The 27201-nt window shown below is 40.1% G+C and overlaps 1 protein-coding gene across 10 annotated transcripts in view; it reads right to left on the bottom strand.

Annotated features, from left to right (window-relative positions):
• bbs9 (Bardet-Biedl syndrome 9) overlaps nt 1-27201 on the bottom strand; it is a 519061-nt gene that overhangs the window by 333771 nt on the left and 158089 nt on the right. The window contains exon 20 of one of the 10 annotated variants that reach the window (XM_059645767.1): nt 14585-15335. The exons of the other annotated variants lie outside the window; for them this stretch is intronic. Coding sequence (XP_059501750.1) covers nt 15282-15335 — 54 coding nt within the window. The 3' untranslated portion in view covers nt 14585-15281. Of the gene's footprint in view, nt 1-14584; nt 15336-27201 lie in introns of those variants that run through there. 10 annotated transcript variants of the gene reach the window in all.

The following is a 27201-nucleotide window of genomic DNA, read 5'->3' on the forward strand; positions in this document are numbered from 1 at the left end:
TGGTAGTTGATGGGAAATGTTCATCCTGGAGACCAGTTACTAGTGGTGTACCGCAAGGGTCGGTGTTGGGTCCACTGCTGTTTGTTATTTTTATAAATGACCTGGCATAGAAGGATGGGTTAGTAAATTTGCAGACGACACTAAGGTCGGTGGAGTTGTGGATAGTGACGAAGGTGTAGGTTGCAAAGAAACATAGATAAGCTGCAGAGCTGGGCTGAGAGGTGGCAAATGGAGTTTAATGCAGACAAGTGTGAGGTGATGCACTTTGGTAGGAGTAACCGGAAGGCAAAGTACTGGGCTAATAGTAAGATTCTTAGCAGTGTAGATGAGCAGAGAGATCTCGGAGTCCATGTACACAGATCCTTGAAAGTTGCCACCCAGGTTGACAGGGCTGTTAAGAAGGCATACAGTGTTTTAGCTTTTATTAATAGAGGGATCGAGTTCCGCAACCAAGAGGTTATGGTGAAGCTGTACAAAACTCTGGTGCGGCCGCACTTGGAGTATTGTGTACAGTTCTGGTCACCGCATTATAAGAAGGATGTGGAAGCTTTGGAAAGGGTGCAGAGGAGATTTACTAGGATGTTGCCTGGTATGGAGGAAAGGCTGAGGGACTTGAGGCTGTTTTCATTAGAGAGAAGAAGGTTGAGAGGTGACTTAATTGAAACATATAAAATAATCAGAGGGTTAGATAGGGTGGATAGGGAGAGCCTTTTTCCTAGGATGGTGACGGCGAGCACGAGGGGGCATATCTTTAAATTGAGGGGTGAAAGATATAGGACAGATGTCAGAGGTAGTTTCTTTACTCAGAGAGTAGTAAGGGAATGGAACGCTTTGCCTGCAACAATAGTAGATTCGCCAACTTTAGGTACATTTAAGTCGTCATTGGACAAGCATATGGACGTACATGGAATAGTGTAGGTTAGATGGGCTTGAGATCGGTATGACAGGTTGGCACAACATCGAGGGCCGAAGGGCCTGTACTGTGCTGTAATGTTCTATGTTCTATGTATAACTTCAGGCAAAATCACTTTCCAATAAGTGACACAGCTGTCCATCTATTTCTCCTCTCTACAACGCAGAATGGACTCGCAGTGTCTATGAAGATATTTTATTGAATATCCATGGTTGTCAACAAAAAATAAGACAATGTTTGGAACTCTCTTTCATATGTGATAGTGGATGTAGCATCAGTTGCTAATTTTAAAACTGAGATAGATCAATTTTTGTCAGCAAATTCAGCAAAATTATTAAGGGATATGAGCCAACAGCAGGTATCTGCAATTACTACACAGATCAGCCATGATCTGATTGAATGGTGTAACAGTTTTGAGAGGCTGATTGGCCTACTCCTGTTTCGTTCCTATGTAAATTGCATTACATAAACAAAATATTTGTACATCGTCCCTCCCAAGCTTAAGTATAGTAGTTTATATTCAGACTGAAAGTTCAACTTTATTCCATTAGAGCCTCTTCTCACTACACACTAATTCTGTGATTTATTACGATTTTCTAAGCACTGAGGGAGTGCTGGATTGCCAAGGTTTTGGATGAGATATTAGTTCTAGGTTCCATGTGTCTGTTCAGATAAGTGGACAAGATCCTGTGAAAAAATTCAAAAAACAGCTTGGAGCTTTTCTAATTTCTGTCCAGCATTTATCCCTCAACCTACATGACCAATAAAAATTATCAGACCATTTACCTCATTGGTGCTTCAAGAACTTGTGGTGCATGGTGTCCATGTTTGCCTACCAAACAACAACATTTGCATTGAAAAAGCAATTTACTGAATGTGATGTACTTCAGCACATCTTGAGGATGTGGAAGATTTACAGAACTACAAGCTTGTTTATTCTCAATGTTTTGAATGCAGTGATCCTTCTACAGAACCATTTTGAAGAAGTCACTGGATACAAAATATTAACTCTGCTTTCTCTCCATATCATCTGCCAAACCTGCTGACCTTCTTCAGCAATTTCTGTCTTTGTTTCTGATTTCCAACATCTTCAGTTACTTGTTTTTATATTATTGTTCATTCTTACATTTTTTACAATTTTGACTACGCCATATGCCTCAAGGGTCATATGGGGACCAGGACATTCTAAATAGTGAACCAACTATTACAAATACTTCTTGAGGACAACTTGCACCAGTATCATCCTGAGATGCATGACATCTAAAAGTACTCCATTACTGGATTCACAAAAACATTGTCAAGATGGATACAAATTATACAGATATCATTTGCAGTTCCTGGACACTGTTGGAACTTCCTTATGCTCAAGGCTATTCCTTAAATTATGAAAGAAACAAGTTAGTCACAGTCTGTGAATGTAATCTTATAATACTGCCTTCAATAAACCAACTGTAGAGATACAGTTTTAAAAAGCTATAATGCAAAGATTGCTTGATATATCTGCAGGGAGTCAAAAACAGACATGATTGATCCACATCCAAAGTGATAATATATAAAATACAACTATTGTTGCATTGACATTCAAAAACCAGGATACATCTTGAAGGTAGAATTTAACATTTGTTGTCCTTTCATTTCACTTGCATCTGCAATCAGATCAAATTAGCCAGATTTCTAAGCTATCAAATGCACTAACACTGAAATTAACTACCATGTACAGCATTAAGACTGACTAACTCAGGAGGAAATTGGAACCTGACCCTGTTCCTTTCATGTTCGAGCATTTTGAAGAAAAATTGCTGCAAGGACCATTAATCAGTTTATTGAGAAACCAAACAAATTCTTCAAAACGTAATTACTTACAAAAATGCCTTTTTATGGTCATGCTTCTGGAGGACTTTCAAGTTTAACCAACTTGGAGGTGAATTTATTTAGCTTCCTGAAGTTACATGGTTCGGCGCAGTGCTAGCTAATTTTGAATTCAGAAGTCATACATCAGAACATGAAAAACCCCATTTGTGAAGAGCATTCTGCAAATTCATTTTAGTGAGAAGGGATCACATCTTTTTGTTGGCCTAGCAACAATCTTAAAGCTATTGAAATACATTTAAAGATCATAGGGAACATTACAATTCTTCACATTCAAAACATAAAATTTTTACTGTACAGTATAGTAATATATACTTTTAAATATGAAAACATTGACATTTTATGGCTGTAGTACTTGAGTTCACCAAAAATCATTTTTATAACAGTGAAGGAATGCATTGAAGTTTTGAGATCAATACATCTTTCTGAAACATAAAATTAAAATGCCCTCATATTGAGACAACACGTCAGATAAGGCAATTTCTCTGGCCACTGTCTCAGAGATGCTCAATGAGCATACCATGACAAGTGGCCTGAAAGAGTCTTTCCATGCACAAGATTTAACACTTCCAACATCCTTGCTTTCTTCCCATTTCGTTTACAGCCAGCTTTTATGTGAACAGGGTAGAATAAAACACAATTCTTTGCACTTATGACCACACACATATCCTTATAAAGCAGGATTTCCTTTGTTTGTTTGTCGGGAAACCACTGCACTTACAACAGTTTCACAGAAAGTGAAGAGCATATAATACACGAGATAACACGGTGTGAAGCTGGATGAACACAGCAGGCCAAGCAGAATCAGAGGATCAGGAAAGTTTGACGTTTCGGGTCAAGACCATTCTTCAGAAATGTGGGCGGGGAAGGGGATTCTGAAATAAATAGGGAGACAGGGGACGCGGATAGAAGATGGATAAAGGAGAAGATAGGGTGAGAGGAGACAGACAGATCAAAGAGGCGGGGTGAGAGCCAGTGAAGGTGAATGTAGGTGGGGAGTTAGGGAGGGGATAGGTCAGTCCAGGGAGGATGGACAGGTCAAGGAGGTGGGATGACGTTAGTGGGTAGGAAATGGGGGTAGGGCTTGAGGTGAGAAGAATGGTTAGGGAGGTGGGGACTAGCTGGGCTGGTTTTGGGATGCGGTTGGGGGAGAGGAGATTTTGAAGCTTGTGAAGTCCACATTGATACCCGTGGGCTGCAGGGTTCCCAAGCGAAATATGAGATGTTGTTCCTGTATCTTTCGGGTGGCGTCATCGTGGCAATGCAGAAGGCGCCACCCTGACATGTAAATCCCTGCTTCAAAACTCGTAACGACTCATGTGCTCATAATTCCTCACATGAGGGAGAGAAAGAGTGTATGATCTATTCATGCAACTTTTTTAAAACAGAGTGGAAGTCGGTTGGTCATTTTCCAGCTTATACAAATTTTCATGGTGCACATTCACGTTAATTTTTAAAAATATGTCAAGACTCCCACAATCCTTCAATTAGATGTCGTTCATTACTCTAACGGCTAAACAAAATCAAACAGTAGCTCATTTAATATATGCGGTTCTGATTTTACATTCTTAAACAACCTGAGGCACTGAAAGTGAAGAGGCAACATCTAAAGGATTGACATGCTTGCCATTTTTCAGTTCAGGCCAATTTACTAGCAAATTGCTCCAGTGATGACAGACAATTACATTTCCCCATTGCTTTGTGAAAATAATTACAGCGTCATAACAGGAACTGGAATGAAAAAAGGTACAATACAAAGCTTTCATACTGCAGCACCAACAAACCATTATCTTAAGGAGTATTTGGGACCCCTTTGTAGTCATAAAACATTGGTTTCCTGGACATATGAACTTAGAAAGTGATCATCAATGTGCATCTGTCCCTGGGCAGTTCATTACATATACAAACACTCCAAGCTACCAGAAATGCTCAACGCTGGGAGGCAAAATATCTTTGCACAATTTAAGGACAATTTAAAAATTTCCTTTACAGCTTCAAGTGACAATCAAACAAGCTACAAGAAAGATGGTTCCCCTTGGTAATGCCTCACTACACAACCTTAACATTTTCAAATGCAATATTCACTGACCTCAGGAACTTGTGAATACCTCTTCATCAGCATTAGGGTTTTCTAGCTGCTGTGATTACACATGCATGCACAGCTACAAACCCAACTAACATAATTTCAAGATAACAAAGTGTGGAGCTGGATGAACACAGCAGGCCAAGCAGCATCTTAGGAGCACAAAAGCTGACGTTTCGGGCCTGCACCCTTTCTGTGCTCCTAAGATGCTGTTTGGCCTGCTGTGTTCATCCAGCTCCACACTTTGTTATCTCGGATTCTACAGCATCTGCAGTTCCCATTATCTCTAACATAATTTCAATGTCATTCAAGATCTCCATCTAATTTACAGAATTAGAATTCCAGACGACGCAGCAATTTACTTGCGTTTTCTATAATTTAGTTTAATGTATTTGCTCATCACAAAGTGGCTTCTTCTATTTTGCGGAGCCCAAATAAAGACTGAATGACTGCTTTATAGAACACTTCCATTCTGTTCACAAACATTATCCTGATTTTCCAGTTGCTTGCTATTTAATTCATTACTTGTTTTCATACAACATGTCTGTTCTGGGCCTTCTGCACCATTCCACTAAAGTTCTGTACAAGTTTGAAGAATGCCACTTTATTTTCCTACCTGGCACTTTACTGCCTTCAGATTCAACACTGGCTTCAGGAATTTCAAACCATGAACTGCCCCACCCCTCCCCTATTTTGATTCCCACCAGTACTCCACATGTTGGTTTGAAGTTTGGTTTTCACACTTCTGCTTTCACACAAAGCTATTCACTGTATTGCGATTGCCACTCAGACCGGACAAATACTTTGCTGCTTTACTACAACCTATTCCACTCTCTTTGGTTTCATGATGTGTTTCTATTTCATCCATCTACCCTCTCTTCCACCCCAGACCTCCCATTTGGATCTGTCCAGCTTCCATTTTTGTGATGGCATTAATCATTTCTACTATCCAGCTCTGAAGAAGCCATATTACGCTTGAAATGTTCATTCTGTTTCTTTCTCCACAGACGCTTCCAAGTATGTTAAGTATTTCCAGCATCTTTTTTAACAGAATTAAACTTAGTGATATTCCGCCTCTGAGAATGTACTACAACAAAACATGAAAATGCCCATCTGATTGAAACAGAGGTGAAACAGTATAAGATCCTGTCCTGTGTCATGTATACATTTGCTCAGTCAACAATGTTTCAATGGTAACTCCTCTTAAGTTAGAACCAAAGTGCCTGTTGATGACAGGACCAACATGTACGGCCCATCACTTTTTGCCCAAAGCACAGTTAAGAGCCAAACACAGTGCTGTGGGTCTGCAGTCACATATAGGCCAGACCCTGGTACGGACATTACATTTCCTCTCCGAAAGAACATTACTGAATCCAATGAAGCTTTTGTTTCAAGCGAATATTTGCAATAGTTACTTAATTGCATTTTTAAATTCTAGATTTTCATTGATTTCAAATTCCCCCAGTTGCCATGGTGCAATTCGAACCAATGTTCCCAGCCTGGAGCTCCAGGTTACTAGTCCAGTGATATTACCGATATGCTGCCATAATTGATCATCCACCTCAATACAATATTTGCGCACAGACCCCATGTCCCCAGATGTAATTAGTGATCTATCAATTTCTATTTTAATTAATAACTGAGCATCCACCACACTCTGCAATAGAGAATTCCAAAGATTCACCACCCTCTGGATGAAGAAGTTTCTTATCATCTCAGTCTTAAATAACAAATCTTTTATTCTGATATTGTGCTCACTGGGAAATAGCCTTTCTGCATCAGCAATAATGTAATAATGAGAGAGTGCTGCCACACTTGTGATACTCAGGTTGTTACAGACCGAAGATCTGAACACGAAAGAACAGAGGTTAGTTAATTGAGTACACTCCACCATTCAATGAGATCACTGCTGCTTTGATAATCCTCAACTCCAATTTCCAGTCTTTATCTGATAACCCGAGAATCCAAGTAAATTGCTGCATCACCTGGAATTCTGATTCTGTTAAAAAAAACTATCATGCCTTGAATATACTTAATGGCCTAACCTCTACATCCATCTATGGTAAGGAATTCCACAGATTCATTACCCTCTGAAAAAAGCTCTTCTATGGGCAGCACAGTGGCTCAGTGGTTAGCAGTGTTGCCTCACAGCACCAGGGACCTGGGTTCAATTCTAGCCTTGGATGACTGTGTGTGTGGAGTTTGCACATTCTCCCTGTGTCTGTGCGAGTTTGCTCTGGCTTCCTCCCATCATCCAAAAATGCGCTGGCTAGGTAGACTGGCCATGGGAAACTGCCCACAGTGCTGAGGGATATGTAGATTAGGTGGGTTATAGGACGATGGATCTGGGTGGGATGCTCTGAGAGTTGGTGTGAACTTGTTGGGCTGAAGGGCCTGTTTCTACGTTGTTGGGATTCTCACCTATGGGCAACTCCTTACTCTGCAATTATGTCTTCTGGTCCTAGATTCTCCCACAAGGGGAAGCAACTTTTTGCATCTACCCTGTCAAGTCCCCTAAAACTTCTGTACATTTCAATAAGGTCACCATTCATTCTCCTAAATTCCAGTAAACACAGGCCCAGCCTACTCAACCTCCTTTCATAATTCATGATTTGTCTCTAACCCTGGGCCTTAGGATAAGAAATTGGGTTTCCAACCAACAATCTGTTATTGCCACCTGTTAGATTTTTCTTCCATAATGTTTGGTACCAATTTACATGAAAGTAATATGGTTAGACATCTCCATTTTTCCATGTTCAAAGCAGGTAAAACTGGCAGGGCATCTGGCAGAAAAATGTGACAATTGTTTATGTTTGATAGATGAACGCTCCTGGAAATTAGCACAAAAACCATCTAAAATTGAAATAGTTCCACATTTTTTAAAACTCATTCACAGGATGAGGGCATCACTGGCCAGGCAGCATTTATTGCCCAAGCCTAATTGCCCAGAGGGCAGTTAAGAGTCAACCAGATTGCTGTGGGTCTGGAGTCACATGTAGGCCAGACAGAGGTAAGGATGGCAGTTTCCTTCCCTAAAGGACATTAGTGAACCAGATGGGTTTTTCCCCAACAATCAACAATGGATTCATGGTCATTAGATTCTTAATTCCAGATATTTTATTGAATTCAAATTCCACCATCTGCCGCAGCAGAATTCAAACGCTGGTCCCTGGAAAATTATCTGGGTCTCTGGACTAACAGTCCAGCAATAATACCACTAGGCCATCACCTCCTTGTTTCATATTCCTCAGCCTAACACCAAAGTAGTCTGAAAGTTTTATCACTAAAGAGACTGCTGGATCCAACTAATCCAGTCACAAGCATTTCTAATAACTCTGTACAGTGTGTCATGGGGCAATGCTTTGTGCCATTTGTCATTTCTTTCACCTTTCCGAACTCCACTTTGTGGGAGGAATTTTAAAAATGTGCGATACAAAATCACTACATAAAAAAAGCAATTCACAGCTCAAAATAGTAATTCTAATTATGGGAAACAAAACTAGACAAAACAACAGCAATTATATCTACAAAGTGCTTTAATATCACAAGATGTAATTAAAATACTTGTTATCCGGAAAAAAGACAAAAGACAAGGTAGATTTCAAGGAAGGTTTTAAAGGAACAGGTGGCCCAGTATAGGTTTCAGTGCATGAGTCTGAGGCAGGTAAAAGCCATGCTGATAATGAGAAAGGAAAGAGCTGGAGTTCCAAAATGTGATTGACTCTCAAAATTCTTTCTGAAGTTAAACAAAGAACATTGAATAGTGCAGCACAATACAGGGCCTACGGCCCACTCTGTTGTGCCAAACTTTTACCCTAATCCTAAATTCTACCTAACCTCCGCCCTTACCTTATACTATCATCCATTTGCCTATCTAATGGCTGCTTACATGCCCCTAATGAGGCATTCCACGAGTCGACCACTCTCTGAGTAGAGAACCTACCTCTGACGTCTCCCCTGTATCTACCTCCACTCACTTTAAAACTATGCCCGCTCATAATAGCTACCTCCACCCAAGGAAAAAGTCTCTGGCTGTCCACTCTAGCTATACCTCTGATGATTTTGTACACCTCTATCAAGTCATCTCTAATCCTTCGTTGTTCTCTTAGCAAGCTTTCAATTCAAGGGTAACTATAGATGGACAGCAAAAGCTAAACTTGCCAGGAATGACCACATTCCATTAAAGAATAAGGGAAAATAATGCAGTGATTGAGTTTTAAATAGAATATAACCCCTCTCTCGTTTAAAAGTTGACATCTTGCCTGAGTGGCAGGAAACAAAGACTAGTGGTGAACAGTTGCTTTTAAAACCTGAGGAAGGTATAAGGTGGTGGTGGGGGGAGGTGGTCCATGGCTTGGGAGTAGGATCATTGTTTTCCTTGAGATATATTAAAACCTCAGTGTATATATAAAAGTTAAAGTTTTTCAGGTGACACAAAATTTAGCAACATTCTGAACCACAAGATTAAACTTGAAGAAAATATGCACAGGTGGTGAAATGGGAAGGCCAGGCAGACGATATTTCATGCAGAAATAATTGACACATCAGTTGGAAGAATTAGGAAAAGCAATATAGATAAAAGAGTATAATTCTAAAAGAAATGCAGAGCAATATGGCCAGTGGGTACTTGTGCACAAATCATTGAAGGTGGAAAGGCCTTTTGAAATAAAAGGTAAAAACGATTATATGGAACCATGGTCTTAATAAACAGAGATATTGAATACAAAATCAAGTGCACTACAGAAATGTGGGGGCTGTTTAGGGTGCACTTGCTATGATACTGTGGTCTAACCAGGGGTTCACAGCGTGTCCACAGCATAGAGGGCTGTTGTAGGTTGCAACAGGACATTGACAGGATGCAGAGCTGAACAAAGAAGTGGCAGATGGAATTCAACCCAGAAAACTGTGAAGTGATTCATTTTGGAAGGTCAAATTTGAGCGCAGAATACAGGATTAATGGTAGGATTCTTGGCAGTGTGGAGGAACAGTGGGATCTTGGGGTCCATGTCCATAGATCCCTCAAAGTTGCTACCCAAGTTGACAGGGTTGTAAAGAAGGTGTATGTCGTGTTGGCTTTCATTGGCAGGGGATTGAGTTTAAGAGCTGCAAGGTTATGCTGCAGCTCTGTATAAAACCCTGGTTAGACCACGCTTGGAATATTGTGTTCAATTCTAGTTGCTTCATTATAGGAAGGGTGTGGAAGTTTAGAGACGGTGCAGAGATTTATCAGGATGCTGCCTGGACTGGAGAGAAAGTCTTACGAGCAAAGGTTGAGGGAGCTTTTTTCATTGCAGCAAAGAAGGATGAGAGGTGACTTGATAGAGGTGTACAAGATAATGAGAAGCACAGATGGAGTGGATAGCCAGAGACTTTTTCCCAGGGCTGAAATGACTAATACGAGAGGGCATAATTTTAAGATGGAATTTTAACTTTGGAGGAAGGTATAGGGGAGATGTCAGAGGTAGGTTCTTTACACAGAGAGCAGTGGGTGCATGGAATACGCTGCCGGCAGTGATATTGGAGTCAGATACATTCGGGACGTTTATGCGACTCTTGGATAGGCACAGAGATGATAGTAAAATGTAGGGTATGCAAGGTAGTTGGATCTTAGAGTAGAATAATTAATTCGGCACAACATCGTGGGCTTAAGGGCCTGCACTGATCTATGTTCTAAGTTATCATAAACCTTCATAAATACCAGTTTAACTTGAACTGATGATATTTTAGGAAGGATGTCGAAAAGGCCAGGCAGAAAGAGGCTGTAAGGGCAGTGCAAGAGAAGAAGAAGGTACAAGAAAGAGACACTGCAAGACCTTGAAGCTGCATTGATATAAGGATAGACTGGAAAGGTGGAGTGGTGACACTGAAAGAGTGGGACACTGCAAGGGGTGGAGTAGGAAAAGTGGTATTCTGCAAGGTGGGGGGGAGTAGGGAAGAGCGAAAGGCCGCCGGGAGAATGGGACACTGCAAGGGTGGACAGTGGGAGGGATTGCAAGTTGGGGACAAATTAGCATAAGATATGACATCTATGTGTCAGTAATTTTGAAATAAATTCATCTTATGCCAGTTGTCTTGGGCTGCTTTAAATACTGTAGTGTCTAAGAAATCAATGCTTTCCTTGTCCGATATGGCAGTAAGTTTAATGGAAGATTGATAATTATTGACAATATTGATGAATTCTTCGAATCCTGCTTCTGAGAGACTCCAAATTTCCCATATGTCAACATAAATACCAGAAGATAATGTTACTACATGACTGCACCATGTAATAAAAGGTGACTGGCAAAGCAATCAACAGCTATATGATGAAAAAGTCTTTTCTTGTTCATACAGTAAGTTTTTAAGATTCAGAATACACTGGCTGAGATTGTGGTGGAGGTTTTTTTTATCCATTCATGAGGCATAGGCATCTCTGGCTGGCTAGCATTTATTGTCTATCCCTAATTGCCCTTAAAAATCTCCACAGTGTGGAAGCAGGTCATTCAGCCATTGAGTCCATCCTGACCCTCTGAAGAGCATCCCACCCAGAGCATCCCATCCCTGTAACCATTCATTTCTCATGGCTAGCCCCCCTCTAGCCTGCATATCCCCGGACACTATGGGCAATTTAGCATGGTCAATCCACCTAACCTGGATATCTTTGGACTGTGGGAGGAAACTGGGGCACCTGGAAGAAACTCACGCAAATGTGGAGGAGATGTGCAAACTTCACAAAGACAGTCACCCGAGGATGGAACTGGATCCCTGGTGCCATCAGGCAGCAGTGGTTACCACTGAGCCACTGTGCCACCCATGGTGGATAAGGTGATGGTGAGTTACCTTCTTGAACGGCTGCAGTCCATGAGCTTTGGGTTAACCCAAAATCTCAGTGGGACAGGACATATTCATGAATGGCCATAGTGGTATCCAGGACATTGTCTGTAAGGTACGATTCTGTGAGTACCACTACGTCAAGATGGATTTAACAAATAGGTCTCCCAATTTTGGCATTAGGCGCAAATGTTAGTAAGGATGATATTGCAGGATCTAAAGGGCTGCTTCTGCTGTTGTCTTTTCTGGTGCCCATGTTGATACCAGACGATCCGTCCGTTTTCATTCCTTTGTTGAATGTTCATGGTGATTGATACAACTGAGAGGCTTGCTAGGTCATTTCAGAGGGCAGTTGAGAGTCAACTACATTGTAGTCATTTGTAGGCCAGACCAGATGAAGATGGCAGATTTCCTTCCTAGATGGGTTTTTTTAACAATTGAAAATGGTTTTGTGGTCATCAGTAGATTCTTAATTCCAGCTAATTTTTATTGAATTCAAATTCCACTATCTACTGTGACAAGATTCAAATTCGGTTCCCCAAAACATTCACTGAATTTCTGGGTTAATAGTTTAGAAATAATACCACTAGACCATCGCCTCCTCGTAATTCCCATGCTTCCCCATGATTCAATCATGGCTCTCCAAAGGGAATTAGCTGAGCACCTCAAGCAAAAATGCTGGCAGGACAAAGGGGAAAGGGGAGGGAAGCAGGATTGGTGAGTTGTCTCAGGGGAGGATGGAAATAAATGTCCAGATTCAGAATCAGTCATGGAGGGGACTAGATCAAGGACCTAACTGAGAGGTTGAGTGTCACAACTTAAGGTAAGGTTTGTAACTTCTTTTATTTACAGTTAACTCCCTTCACACTAACTTGTATCAAGTGAAGCCTAGCCCTTGTATTATATATGGGTGTAGAGTGTGCTCTTTATAGTGAAGGTGAGCACCTTAACATTGCTACCTATTAAAACTCATACATGCTTTAATGTTAAATTCCAATGACCTTTAGGTCACTCCTGCATGTCATTTAATGTTGAGTTTCTGGCAGAACCTAAATCTGCATTTTCAAAAACAGACTGAAGCTACATGCAATCCATCTGCGAGATCTGACAGCAAAGAAATATTCTAAAAAACATAGAAACTTGGTAAGAATGAGAAGCTAAAAAAAATTCAAACTGATCAAAATTAAGCATTTAAGTGGTAACTTTGAGGTCCATTTTGCCAAAGAAAATACATAAAAGGTGATCAGTTTGAATATAAATTAGATCAGATTAGATTACCTACAGTGTGGAAACAGGCCTTTCGGCCCAACAAGTCCACACCGCCCCTTGAAGCATCCCATTCAGACCCATATGTAAATGTATCAAAATTTCTCACAAAAGTAGCTTTTCCATTCAATTTGCTTCGCTCTTATCCCACAAATTTCTTCTAAAGCTGGCATGCTGGTCCATTTCCATCTCCAGTCTCTCAATGAGACCTTCCTTTGCCTATCAATGCTATTTTCTGAAAGAAAATCAGGAATTGCTGAAGAAACTCAGCAGATCTGGCAGCATATGTGGAGAGAAAGCAGAGTTAGCACTTCAGGTCCAGTAACCCTTCTGATCCTAACAATTTCATGTTGTCCATTATAAATTCTATTTCAGATTCTGATTTGTCTGAAACAACCTCAACTGCTGAATCAGCAGCTGAACGTTGGTGTGAGAAGCAGTCATTTAATTGTAAAATGCCAAGCACAAAATGGCTGTACCAGGGACCAATAAAACAAAACAAAGACAACACAGCAAAATAAAACAGAAACAAATTATTTTTTCCAGCTTCTAACCCACATACTAGTTGAATTTTCCGAATCTCATCTGTTATTTTACTAAAGTCAGACTTGTGCACATTCCCATGAGACAAACGTAAGCACAACTCATCACTGAGCTAAGTTGCCAGATGGTTTCATTTCAAACTTTCAAAGCTGCAAAAAATGTTAAATGCGATGAGGGATATGCTGCAGAAGTACTCAACATTGCTTGCAACTAAATCAGAACGGTATGCAGCAGTAAAATCCAGAATTGGCTTTCAAATGGAAAAGGAATTAAGAAGTTTTGAATGGATTATAACTTTCACTGTCACCTTGGACCAAAATCACTTTGAGTCACAACTGCTGTTGTGTAAAGTTTATATCTCAGAACCTAAGTGATCATATGTACTCCCTGCAAAGGTCAAATGTCTGTCTGCCCTCAACTGCACCGAGCATACTGGATCAGTTGAGTGCAGCACACAGGCGAAATCCAGTGACATTTCCAGCAGTAGAAAATGAGACAGGTAGGGGCACTTAATTGTAAGGGAGGCAAGGCTCCTGATGGCAGTAGGAAAGTTGGAAAGCAAGTGAGCCATGGATTAAAAGCAGATGGCGGATCCTGATGGCAGGCAATGGAAATACATTTCTAATGTCTTAGCATATCGTACATTCTCATTAAAAGACATGGACAACAAATTAAAATGTACTCTTAAAATCAAGTCAGCAGCAACTGAGAAACATGTGCCAAGAGATTCATGGGCAATGATGGATGGTTTAAAGACAAAGTTGAGGGTAGTGAAGGGAAGGTCTATAATAACTGAGGGAGGCTGCAGGGAGATTACATCCAACTCCAGGGTTCATGTGTGACAAATTTAGAAAAGGGAGGATGTGGCAGAAGTTCGAGTACAAAACCTTCCCTCAGACAGACAAAATGATGCTTCCTGGCTTGCAGCAAGATATTGTCTGTCCAGGTGTTATTTTAAATACGATGTCTGAGTGTTTAACCATTGAAGATAACAGCTAGGTCAATGGAATTTGATTTGATTTGATTTATTGTCACATGTACCTAAGTACAGTGAAAAATTTTGGTTTGCAGTACAGGCAGACCATAACATACAAAGACATACAGATCACAGGGTTTTTGACAGAGTGATGCATACAAGGTTACAGCTACACACATGGTGCACAAAAGGAAGATCAACACTAGATTTAAACTTAGAGAAGTCCATTGAGCAGTCTAGTAACAGTGGGGAAGAAGTTGTTCTTGAATCTGTTGGTGTGTGTGTTTAAGCTTCTGTATCTTCCGCCTGAAGGAAGAGGTTGGACGAGAGGATAGCCAGGGTGGGAAGGTTCTTTGATGATGTTGGCTGCCTTTCCGCAGTATCAAGTCTCTAAGGTTTTGGAGTAGATTTGTAGCTTGGGTTGTGGATGTTGTGGTTGATTGGCTCACCGAGCTGGTTCGTTGTTCCGCAGACGTTTCATTACTGTGCTTGGTAACATCGTCAGTGCAGCTTCCAATGAAGTGTCAGTGTGTTTTCCCGCCTGGTTTTTAAACTCTGGGGTCCATTGAGCTGGATTACCTCACTTCCAGATTTCCTTCACAGTGGAGTGTATGTGGGGTCGGGTCCTACATGTTTATTGATGGCTTTTGTTGTGGAGTACCAGGCTTCTAGGAATTCCCATGCTTGTCTCTGCTTAGCATGCCCCAGGACTTTGGTGTTGTCCCAGTCGAATCGGTGGCTCTCCTTGTCCATGTGGATTGAGGTGAGTGAGAATTGGTCGTGTCTTTTTGTAGCCAGTCGGTGTTCATGTACTCTTGTTGTTAGCTCCTTCCTGTTTGTCTGATGTAGTGTTTGTCACAGTCTCTGCAGGGAATCTAATTTAAGCAATTCATATCACACGCAGTACAACAATTTATATCAATATGCAGTACAACTCAGCGGTTAGCACTGCTGCCTCACACAGCCAGGGACCCGGGTTCAATTCCACCTTTGGGTGACTGCCTGCAAGAAACTTGCACATTCTCACTGTGTCTGCATGGGTTTCCTCCCACAGTCCAAAGGATGTGCAGGTTAAGTGGATCGGCCATGCTAAATTGCCCACAGTGACCAGGGACGTGTAGATTAGGTAGGTTGGCTGTGGTAAATGCATGTTTATGGGGTTAGGGTGGGTCTGGGTGGGATGTTCTTCAGAAAGTCAGTGCTGACTCAGTTGGCTGAATGGCCTGCTTCTGCATTATAGGGATTCTATGATTCACTTCTGTATCAATATGCAGGAAGGTTTGGACAAATTCCTGGTTTCAGCAGATCATAGCAAATAAGTTTAATTACACAAGTAATAGCAAAGACAAAGGTCCAACAACAGAAATCCTTCATCTGTCCTTTTGTGATTGAACATATTATCACAATCAAATTCCCTACCAAAAAGCATTTGGAGGCAGGGTCAGTCCTCGGCAGAAATAGAAATTGACACAGAACCTAAATACTGTGATTACAAATGGAGCTCAGTGGTTGGATATTCCATGGTGAGTAACTTATCTTTCAACCCCCTCAACCTTTCTGCCACTTTCAACGCACAAGAATACATTGGAAATCTCTTGACTTGCCTAGCTGAGATCAGCTCCAACAAAATGAAGATGCTTGACAACACTGGAATTAAACAAAACAATTTGACTGTCACCTCATTTATCACCTTAAACAGTCATTGCCTTCAATAATGGCACTATGTGGCTATAGTGTGTATCATCTTCAGCAACTTGCCACCCTTTCAACTCCGCCCCCTAAACCTGCAACGTCTACCTCCCAAGCAGGCAAAGGCCGCATGAACATTGGAGCACCACCAGAACATTCTAAGTGGAAAAGATTTCACTATTTCTTCAAAATTATTGGTCAAAATTTTAGATATCCTAATCTCACAGTTTGTGGGAGTACTGTCACTACATGGATCATAGCAGTTCAAGCAAAAGGCTCACCACCACTTACAAGCAGAAAGGAAGTTGTAATAAATACAGGCCTTTCCAGTGACACTGATATTGCAATATTGATTCAATTTTTAAGAAGTGTTTGTGCTCATTTGGAGTTAATCACTCAGTCATCAATTCATTTTTACATTACCATTCCAAGTCAAAGGCCAGAGGTCAAGCAGTGCCATTTGGAAAAGTTGGCATTCGTGTGGTTACATTAAATGGTATTGGCTTAAACAAAAATAAAAAGAATTTGCACACTAACAAATTTACAAATAAATAGGCTACTAGAGCTTTTCCAAAGGAACTGAATTTGAAGAATATCCCTACAGTCATGGCTGCACAGGAAAGTTGTCATCAATACCATACCAGCAATTCAATCAGGCCCATGTCTAACTCTGTTCCCTCTCATCCTACAAGTTTATTTTTCTCAGAGCCCATCCAATTTCATTTCAAATTCAACCAGCATCACTGCTTCCATCACACTTAGACAGCAAGTTCCACAACATTACCACTTATGGGTTAACAAGCTCTTCCTTAAACCCCTACCCCATTTCACTTGTCCAAAACTTTTATTAGTGTCTTCCTGTTCCTTATACTATCAGCTAGTGGGAACTGCCTTTCTTTGTTGAATGTTACATTAAATTTGTTATAATATTTTATTCCACCAGCAAATCTTCCATCTTTCTCATTTGAACCAGAGGAAAATAACACTAGCTTCTCCAACTTAACCTTGTAGTTAAAAGCCCTCAATCCCACAACCAATCTGGTAAATCCACTCAGCACCCTCTCAAAGAGCCTCAGATCCTTCCTGAAGTATGATAACCAAAACAAGATACTATATATACTGCCTAACCACAGTTTTATAAAGGTCAGAAAAATATCCCAGCTTTTACATTCAATTTCCCTATTTATAAAAGTCAAGATCCCATATATCAAAGTAACAAATAAGTAGCCTTTGAAGGTTAGGAATTTATCTGTCTCTCAGGTTATAATTTGTCCTTTGCCTAGTTATGTATTCTGCACAGCTGGATAGCCCTTTGTCCGCATCAGGATCCCACTGTGCCTTGTATTAATACTGTCCCTTGCATTAATATATATGATACCATTGCCACTGGAGGAGGCAATTCTTTTCTTTTGGCATATTGAAATTTTAAAAAGATTTCCAGTTCATAGCTTTTTGTGAATAGAATTATTGATATTATGTTCAGTGTCAGTTGGTTATATTTCAAAATGACGAATAGAATCACAGAGTCATAGGGACATACAGCATGGTAACAGACCCTTAGGTCAACCAGACATCCTAAGTAAATCTAGTCCCATTTGCCAGCATTTCATGCATATCCCTCTAAACCCTTCCTATTAAAAACCCATTCAGATGCTTTTTAAATGTTGTAATTCTACCAACCTCCAATAATTCCTCTGGCAGCTCATTTCATACATACACCACCCTCTGCGTGAAAAAGTTGCAGCTTAAGTCCATTTTAAATCTTTCCCCTCTCACCTTAAACCTATGCCCTCTAATTTTGGACTCCCTCATCCTGGGAAAAAGACCTTGTCTATTAACCCTATCCATGTCCCTCATGATTTTATAAACTTCTATACAGCCAGCCCTCAGCCTCCAATTCTCCAGGAAAAATAGCCCCAGTCTATTCAGCCTCTCCCTATAGCTCAAATCCTCCAACCCTGGCAACATCATTGTGAATATTTTCTGGACCCTTTCAAGTCTCACAACATCCTTCCTATAGCAGGGAGACCAGAAATGAATGCTGTATTCCAAAAGTGGCCTAACTAATGTCCTGTACAGCCACAACATGAACTCCCAAATTCTATACTCAATGCACTGACCAATAAAGGCAAGCATACCAAATGCCTTCTTCACCACCCTGTCTACCTGTGATGCCACTTTCAAGGAACCATGAACCTGCACTCCAAGGTCTCTTTGTTCAGCAACACTCTCAGGACCTTGCCCTTACGTGTATAAGTCCTGTCCCTATTTGCCTTCCCAAAATGCAGCACCTCACATTTATTTAAATTATACTCCATCTGCCACACCTTGGCCAATTGGCTCAGCTGATCAAGATTCTATTATACTCTGATGTAACCTTCTTCGCTATCCTCCACATCTCCAATGTTGTTGTTGTCTGCAAATATAATAACCATTCCTCCTATGTTCACATCCAAATCATTTATAAAAGTGACGAAAAGCAGTGGACCCGGCATTGATCCTTGTGGATCACTGCTGGTCACAGGCTTAACAGTCTGAAAGGCAATCCCCCACCACCACCCTCTGTCTTTTACCTTCGAGCCAATTCTGTATCCAAATGGCTGGTTCTCCCTATGTTCCATGTAATCTACCCTTGCTAACCAGTCTACCCACCACCAATGTCATGCTCATTGGTTTATAGTTCCCTGACTTTTCCTTACCATGTTTCTTAAACAGTGGCATCACGTTAGCCAACCTCCAGACTTCCAGCACTTCTCCTGTAGCTATTGATGATACAAATATCTCAGTGAGGGGCCCAGCAATCTCTTCCCACAAAATTCTACAGTACATCTGATCAGGTCCTGGGGATTTATCCACCTTTATGCACTTTAAGCCATCCAGCACCTCCTCCTCTGTAATATGGGCATTTTTCAAGATGTCGCTATTTATTTTCCCATGTTCTACGTATTCCATATCCTTTTCCACAGAAAACATGGATACAAAATACTCGTTAGTATCTCCCCCATCACCTGCGGTCCAACACATAGGCAGCCTCGTGGATTTTTAAGGGCCCTGCTCTCTCCTAGTTACCCAAGTGTCCTTAATGTATTTGTAGGAGCCTTTTGTATTCTCCTTAACCCTATTTGCCAAGACTATTTCATGTGCCCTTTTTAGTCTCCTGATTTCCCGCTTAAGTGTACTCCTACTGCTTTTATACTCCTCTAGAGCTTAACTCGATCGCTGCTATCTATACTTGACATATGCTTCCGTCTCCTTCTTGACCAAAACCTCAATTTCTCTAGGCATCCAGCATTCCCTACACCTACTAGCCTTGCCCTTCACCCTAACAGGAATATCCTGTCTCTGGACTCCTGTCATCTCATTTTTGAAAGCTTCCCATTTTACAGCCATCCCATTACCAATGAACATTCACCCCCAATCAACTTTTGAAAGTTCTTGCCTAATAATGCCTGGAGAATAATAAAAGATTCAAAAGCATCATTCCTTACTCCTACATTTTTTTATATTATCTTAAAAGGAACCACAGGCTCTTTCAGAAAGGAGGCTAGAATTACATTTTGTTGGCTCTGTACTTTCAAAACTATCCAGACAGTGGAATTTACAAGCATTCAAATCCTTCTATTGTAAGGAGTATAATTACCTGGTACTTTCATGCTAGCCCCCTGAGAGCACGATATTTTCCCCTTTGTTGTGGTAGATGATTAAATAACAAATCAGTGTTAATGGCTTTTTTAAAAGAATAACAGAATGGGGTGTCACATATAGCCGTTACAATTACCAGTGTTCAATCACATATATTCAAAACCTCATGCATAATGGCCAGCATAAAAGAAATAATTACCCGAGACAAGATTAAACAGGAAGACTGATAATGCTACCAGGAGAACCTTTCAAACTTTCAGAGAATATAAAGCAAACTGATATTTTCCTATCATCACTGAGACAAGGAGAAAAGACTATCATTTCCTTCTAATGATCCAAGTAGATAGTTTTATTGTACTAGTGGATAATTATCGACATTATAGTTATCCATATGTTCCTAACATCTGTCAAAATAGTTACGTAAATACTACGCATGTGTGGAAGGAATTGCAACTTGAAGAGAGCCTTGCCAGGTAATTTAAACAGAAGCAGAACATAACATTGCATCAAATACTTTATATTCTACAGTTTCTCTGAAAGTTAGTCATCTAGCAAATACTATTAAGGGAGCAGCATCGCTCCATGACAGCAGCAGGTCAAGAAGAAAACTTGCCAGTGCTGTTCAGAATAGCTGTCGATGGACAACACACATGCATATGTCACCCAGACTACATTTTAAAAAATGCAGTTGATCTCCATCTTGATCCTCTGTTCTAAACAATAATTGAGTTAAAATGCATTACAAAGAAATACATTTCTCAATGCTTCTGTAATATATGTTTCTCCAAAAACATTAATGGAAAAAAAATGAATTTGAATGACAAAGCTCAGACGTATGGGACAGTGCTCCATAAAGCAGATAACAACCAGCCAAAACTCATTCAATTGTAACTGTCACAGTTGGAGTACCAAATGATGTTTAAGGTTCTGGTACAAATAAGTGATCTTCAGAAAAACAAGAGCATTGTTCAGATTCAGTAGGATACTGCCCAATTTGAGTTAATACAAGTACAATGTGGGGACTTAAACAGCTGGGCCTGCTCTGAGTGAACAGACAAGAAAAAGAGATTATTTGATAGGTCATTAAAACTGTGCAAGGGGATCAGTCAGCACAGACAGACTAGTGCTTCCAGTAAATACAGACAGACATTTGGCCCTTTCAGCCTGCTTCACCGTTCTTCACGATCATGGCTGATCATCCAACTCAGTAGCCTAATCCTGCTTGCTCCCCACAACTTCTGATCCCATTTGCCCTAAGTGCTATATCTAGCCGCCTCTTGATTATATTATTTTCTGATTTTCTGATGAAGGGTCTAGGCCCAAAACGTCAGCTTTTGTGCTCCTAAGATGCTGCTTGGCCTGTTGTGTTCATCCAGCTCTACACTTTGTTACCTCGGATTCTCCAGCATCTGCAGTTCCCATTATCTCTTGAATATATTAAATGTTTTGGCATCAACTACTACCTGTGGTAGTGAATTCCACAGGCTCACCACTGTTTGGGTGAAGAAATGTCTTCCCATCTCCATCCTAAATGGCCTACTTTGAATTCTCAGATTGTGATCCCTGGTTCTGGAGACACCCATCATTGGGAACATTCTCCCTGCATCCACCCTGCCTTCTCCTGTTAGAATTTTATAAGTCTCTATGAGATCCCTCCTCATTCATCTGTAGTCCAAAGTGCTTAACTGCACATTTCTCACATTGTATTCCAACTGCCAAGTTTTGCCTACTTGCCTAACCTGTCTGTATCCCTCTGCAGTGACAATGGGAACTGCAGATGCTGGAGAATCCAAGATAACAAAGTGTGAAGCTGAACGAACACAGCAGGCCAAGCAGCATCTCAGGAGCACAAAAGCTGGCGTTTCGGGCCAAGACCCTTCATCAGAGAGGTCTAGGGCCGAAACTTCAGCTTTTGTGCTCCTGAGATGCTGATTGGCCTGCTGTGTTCATCCAGCTTCACACTTTGTTATCTTGTAGCCCTCTGCAAAATCTTTGTATCATCCTCACCACTTGCTTCCTACCTGTTTTTGTGTCATCTGCAAACTTGGCTATGGTGCATTTACTTTCCTTATCTAAGTCATTATGTATTGTAAATAGTTTTGACTCCAGTACTAATGTCTGTGGCATTCAGCTAGTTACAAGATACCATCTTGAAAATGCCCCCATTATCCCAACTTTGCCTTCTTTCAGTTAGCCAATCCTATATTCATGCTAATGTAATACCTCCAACACCATGGGCTCTTGTCTTATGCAATAGCTTAATGTGTAGCATTTTATCAAACACCATCTGAAATCCAAATATATAATAACCAAATGTATAATAAATATATATAAATTCAAATAGAATTCTAGTAAATGTGTCAAGCATAGTTTCTTTTTCGTGAAGCCATGCTGACTCTTCTTGATCATATTTCTAAATGTTCTGCTATGACATTTTTTATAACAAACTTCAACATTTTCCCATTATGTGATATTAAACTAACTGCCCGATAGCTGTCTCCTTCCATTTTTAAATAAAGGTATTACATTGGCAGTTTTCCCATCCACTGGGAGTCTTCAAGAATCTAAAGATTTCTTGAAGATTATTACCAGAACATCCACTATCTCCGTAGCTACTTCCTTTAATATCCTAGGATGTATCCCTTCACATCCAAGAGATGTATAAGTCTTTGGGCCCATTAGTTTCCCTAGCACTTTTCCTCTAGTGACAGTTATTGTACATATTTACTCTTCTTCTTTTGGTTCTATTTCATAATTTTGGAATTTTACCAGTACCTCTCGCAGTGAAGCCTGATGCAAAGTATTTATCAGTTCCTTTGCTATTTCCTGGTTCCAAATTATTATTCCCCTAGTGTCATTCTCCAGGGGGCCGATGTTCACTTTGGTTTATCTCTTCATTTTTATATATTTAAAGAAGTTTTTACCATCCATCTTGATATTTCTTGAATGTTTATCCTCCAAGTTTATTTTCTTCTCCTTTATTAATTTTTAATAATTTTTTGTTTGTAAAGCTTTCTGATTCTTCTCTCTTACATTAATCTTCCAAACAGTTAAGTAACTGTAAAGTGCCAAAGCTCCTAAATGTTAACCCCCTTGTAGCTTCACTTGTAGTTTCACCCTCCTGTCCCCTGGTCACTGACCAATTTTGTATTACCCAGCCTGGGTGTGAGACCAACCTTCAGAGCAAGATGTCAGATAACCTTTCCCTCCCCTGAGACATCACAATGTCAGCAACTCAAACAGCAGCTTCTCAGTCAGATCTGAAGATCCTCCAGCTACAAATACATACTACAGATATGTCCACTATGGCTCACATTGATATCCAGCAGCTTTCACATGTTGCAGCAGCAACATATCACCCATCTTGTCATCACGACTGTATTTGATTTAATTTATTGATTAACTATACAAGATTCTCTGTTCTTTACACTTCACTGTAATTGTGTGAACCAGAACAAGGAACCACATAAGCAAGTTTAAAAGCTATATTACTTGAGAGACAGGGGGAAAGAAATTCTTAATTTATGGAGGACTATTTGATTGGGAATCATGCTAAAAGTGGCAATAGGAAAACCTCTTCCTCTTGGGAGGGAATTGAGACCAACTTACATAACATTAAAGAAAGAAGTAAGCCCATAAGGAGGGAAGTGCTAAGGAAGTGTTTCTTTGTCCTTTTTAAATGTCTTATCGAAAATTTGTAGCTTGGGTTGTGGATGCAGTTTTCATTTGCTCGCCAAACCAGTTATTCCATGATGTGCAGACATTTGGTTCCCATTCCCGGCAACACCATCAGTGCAATCTCTAATTGAAGTGTTGGCATTCTGCTCCATTTCAAACTTAAATGATCCTCTGGTGTGGTGGGTCTTGTCACTGCCGTTCTTTTTTTTAGCAGCAATCTGTATACAGGAGTCTATTTCTATGTGTTCGTTAATAGAGTCCTGTGTTGAGTATTGGAGGCCTGTTTCTCAACACAGGAATCCATTAACAAAGATTTAGAAGTAGACCCCATATACAAACTGCTGCTAAAAGAACAGAACTGGAAGTGACATGACCCATCACACCACAGGATCACATAAATTTGAAACAGAGTAGAACGCAAACACTCCAATTAGAGGTCGCGCTGTTGACGTTGCCTAGAATGGTAACGAAACGTCTGCACATCATGGAACAACTGACTCAGACAGCAAACAAACAATTGTTTCTTTGTCTGTAAAGTAGCAAGAATCTGGAACACTCCCCTCTTAATTACCTGGGGGTCAATTGAAACTTTAAGGATTTTTTTGGTAGGTAATATTAATTATGAAACAAAGACAACTGAATGGACAGAACGCACAGATCATCATGATCTACTTGATCAATAATTAATAAAATAAGATTGAGGGGCTGAATGGCCCTCTCTTATTCCTATGTCCCTAGGTTACTTGGCCCATTGCTGTTCATGAGGCCTGTGAATGCACAAATTGGCTGCCATGTTTCCTCACACTGAATTACTTCAAAAGTACTTTATTGGCTGTAAAGCACACTGGGACATTCTAAAGCCATGAAAAATTACTGTATATTTGCAAGTTCTTCAGTCTTTCAGTATCACATCAACTGTAATACAATTATCAGCAAGGTTTAACAAGTTGTAAGAAAGATTTTCAGAAACTTAATAATGCTACAGACAAAGATTTAATACTGACCAGTGTTAGATGCTTGACTAACATTAAAATTGAAGTAGCATTTTAATACCACGCAGCAGAGCTCTTTATGTGGATACAATTTTTGTTTCTAAAATGCTATGCCTTATTCGCCTGACCAGTAATGCGTACCAGTAGTACAACTTAGCACTGCTGGTTCCAAAAGCAGAACTAGTAATTATGTGGTCAGTAATGATCGTAGTAGAAACAGTGATCTGTGTTGCCATAAGTGTGTGCAAGTTGCCATTAATATTCTTTGAGAGGAAAGCTTTGCTCCTTGTGTTCAGAATTTGGACAAGGAATATGCATCAGATTCCATCAGGAAGTGCAAGAAAAATGGCGAAAAATGCCACTTGAGCAGCAATAAAGTTAAATTTCAGAACAAAGCAATCAGAAGTAGTATTGGAAAGTCTCAATTCATTGCCAAGGGGTTTCACCTCTTATTACAGTTAACCAGAGGCCTTAATACAGTAAAACATTTATTTCAAGTGCAACAATCCAGTACGCATTCAGCAAATGATGCGTTTCCTAAAAAAAAAATGCCCTTCCATATACTGGTTACATTGGTACACACTAACATGAATGCTGTAAAGAAGGGGCTCAATGTCAATGAGGAGATCCCAACAGTGCCCAACAACAGCAGATTCCCGTATCAGGCACTGGCCAATGACTGATGATAGGTGCAGACAACAAATATCTCCACGGTCAAACAAGAGCCAGACACAACCAGTTAAAGATAACACATGCAGCAGAACAAGAATTAGCAAAGAATATTAGAGAAAAAGGAAGAAGTGATTTAGAAGAAAAAAAGGAATTGAAATGGTATTGAATAGTAAACAATTCAAATAGATTTATCCTGGGTCAAGACTTTCCTGTATATAGTCAAGAAATCCAATGAAGCTACTTTGATCATTTTCTTAGCTACAAAAGAGTTCCATTCCCTTTTTACCATACGGCCTGGAGCTGAATTGGTTTTGCAGTGTTTGAATATGTTGTTTGATCCTGAGATTAATTTCCTTGCCCACATTAATTCCATCACAAACACAGGTTTCTACAATTTTGAAAAGTTATCAGCTTCCAGCCCTATTACTAGGAAGGTTCTAATACGTTTATCATCCCAGAGCTCAACTTCTCAAAGGACAAAAAATATTTGAACTAAACTATCAAGCAAGTTACTGGCATTAGGAATACATGGAGCAATTAAACTGTAACTGGAAAGTAAGGTTGAATAGGAGAGAGACACAATGGGAAAAATATGCTGTTTCCACACTCTTAGCTTTCCTTACATTCTCCTGCATATAGCAGATAACCAATTAAACATGCGAAGGAGAACATTATTCAGCGCTCATCTAAAGACCACTAGATAGGAATACTACTGTGTTCCTAACTCCCTGAAACACCCACAGCTGCCTCTAAAAGTGATGTGGTGATTAGTTCTCACCTGGCAAATTTTAATCATAAACTAGCTTACCTTTCAAGTCTTCATTCCCATAAAAAAATGAATGCAAGACATAGATCTATACTGTTCAGAGTTCAATTCAAGGTAAATCAGATCACTTTTTCATTCTTCTTTAAAATCTGTTCCAGATGATTCTACCCTTCCCAGCCCTTTTGCCTTTAGTGAATGGCCAAAACAGTAATACTGACTGTAGAGGGATGAATAAAACTATCGGTGGTATATATCAGAATCTCGTATTTGCTGAGACAACACACATTTGTGTTCTGTCTAATTATAAACCTACATTGTTTCATATACCATAAATGGACTTGGAACATGATATTATTTGTTTGAAAATATTTTTGAGCCAATATGAGTTTTACAATGAACCAAAGTAATCTATGAAGAAGAAATTAAACTATACTTGAGTATTCTGAAATCTGACTGTTTTCCTACTGTTTATAAGTATTAGGGTAGCAAACATTGCAGCTATCCTAATAACAAAGGCCAAGTACAGCTATTTCCAGATAACAACTAGATTCAACTCAGCTAGTTCAGTAACCAAAAGCACTAGTATTGGTGAAGCAGAGAGCCATTACGATGGGGATCACCCTGGGTCTAAATTCCTGGTGGATTGCATAATTGGGTCCGTGAATAGGACTTTAAACTAAATAGAGTAGGGGAATGGTCCTAAGATGCTGCTTGGCCTGCTGTGTTCATCCAGCTCCACACTTTGCCATATCAGAGTTGGGGAATGGGTTCAGTTGAATGGAAAATTATTGCAAGAGTTAAAGGTGGGGGGGATGTGCTCAGGAGAAGTTATTAAATTTTCCAGAATAAATAATACGACAGATAATACTGAATGGGTCAGGCATCTGACTTTAGGCACAGCACATAAGCAGATAACTATGAGAAGGGGGAACAGGTAACATAGGGGTGAGGGTACTGTACTTAAATCCTTGCAGTATATGAAACAATGTAAATGAGCTTGTACTGTAGGTTAAAATTGGCAGGTACGATGCTTGGGTATCAAAGAGACGTGAATGCAAGGGGATCAGGGCTGGGAACTAAATTTCCAAGCATACACATCCTGTCAAAAAGACAAAAAGATTGGCAGAGGGGAGGTGAATGTCTTGTAAGTAAAAAGTAAAACTAAATTAATAGCAAGAAGTAATATAGAATCGAAAGGCGTAGAATCTGTGTAGGTGGAGTTGAGGAACCGCAAAGATAACAAACATCCTGATTGGAGTTATGTAAAGGCCTCCTAGCAGGATGTGAGGGAGAAAATAAATC

Source organism: Stegostoma tigrinum, chromosome 5, assembly GCF_030684315.1.
Source record: "Stegostoma tigrinum isolate sSteTig4 chromosome 5, sSteTig4.hap1, whole genome shotgun sequence".
Lineage (NCBI taxonomy): Eukaryota > Metazoa > Chordata > Chondrichthyes > Orectolobiformes > Stegostomatidae > Stegostoma > Stegostoma tigrinum.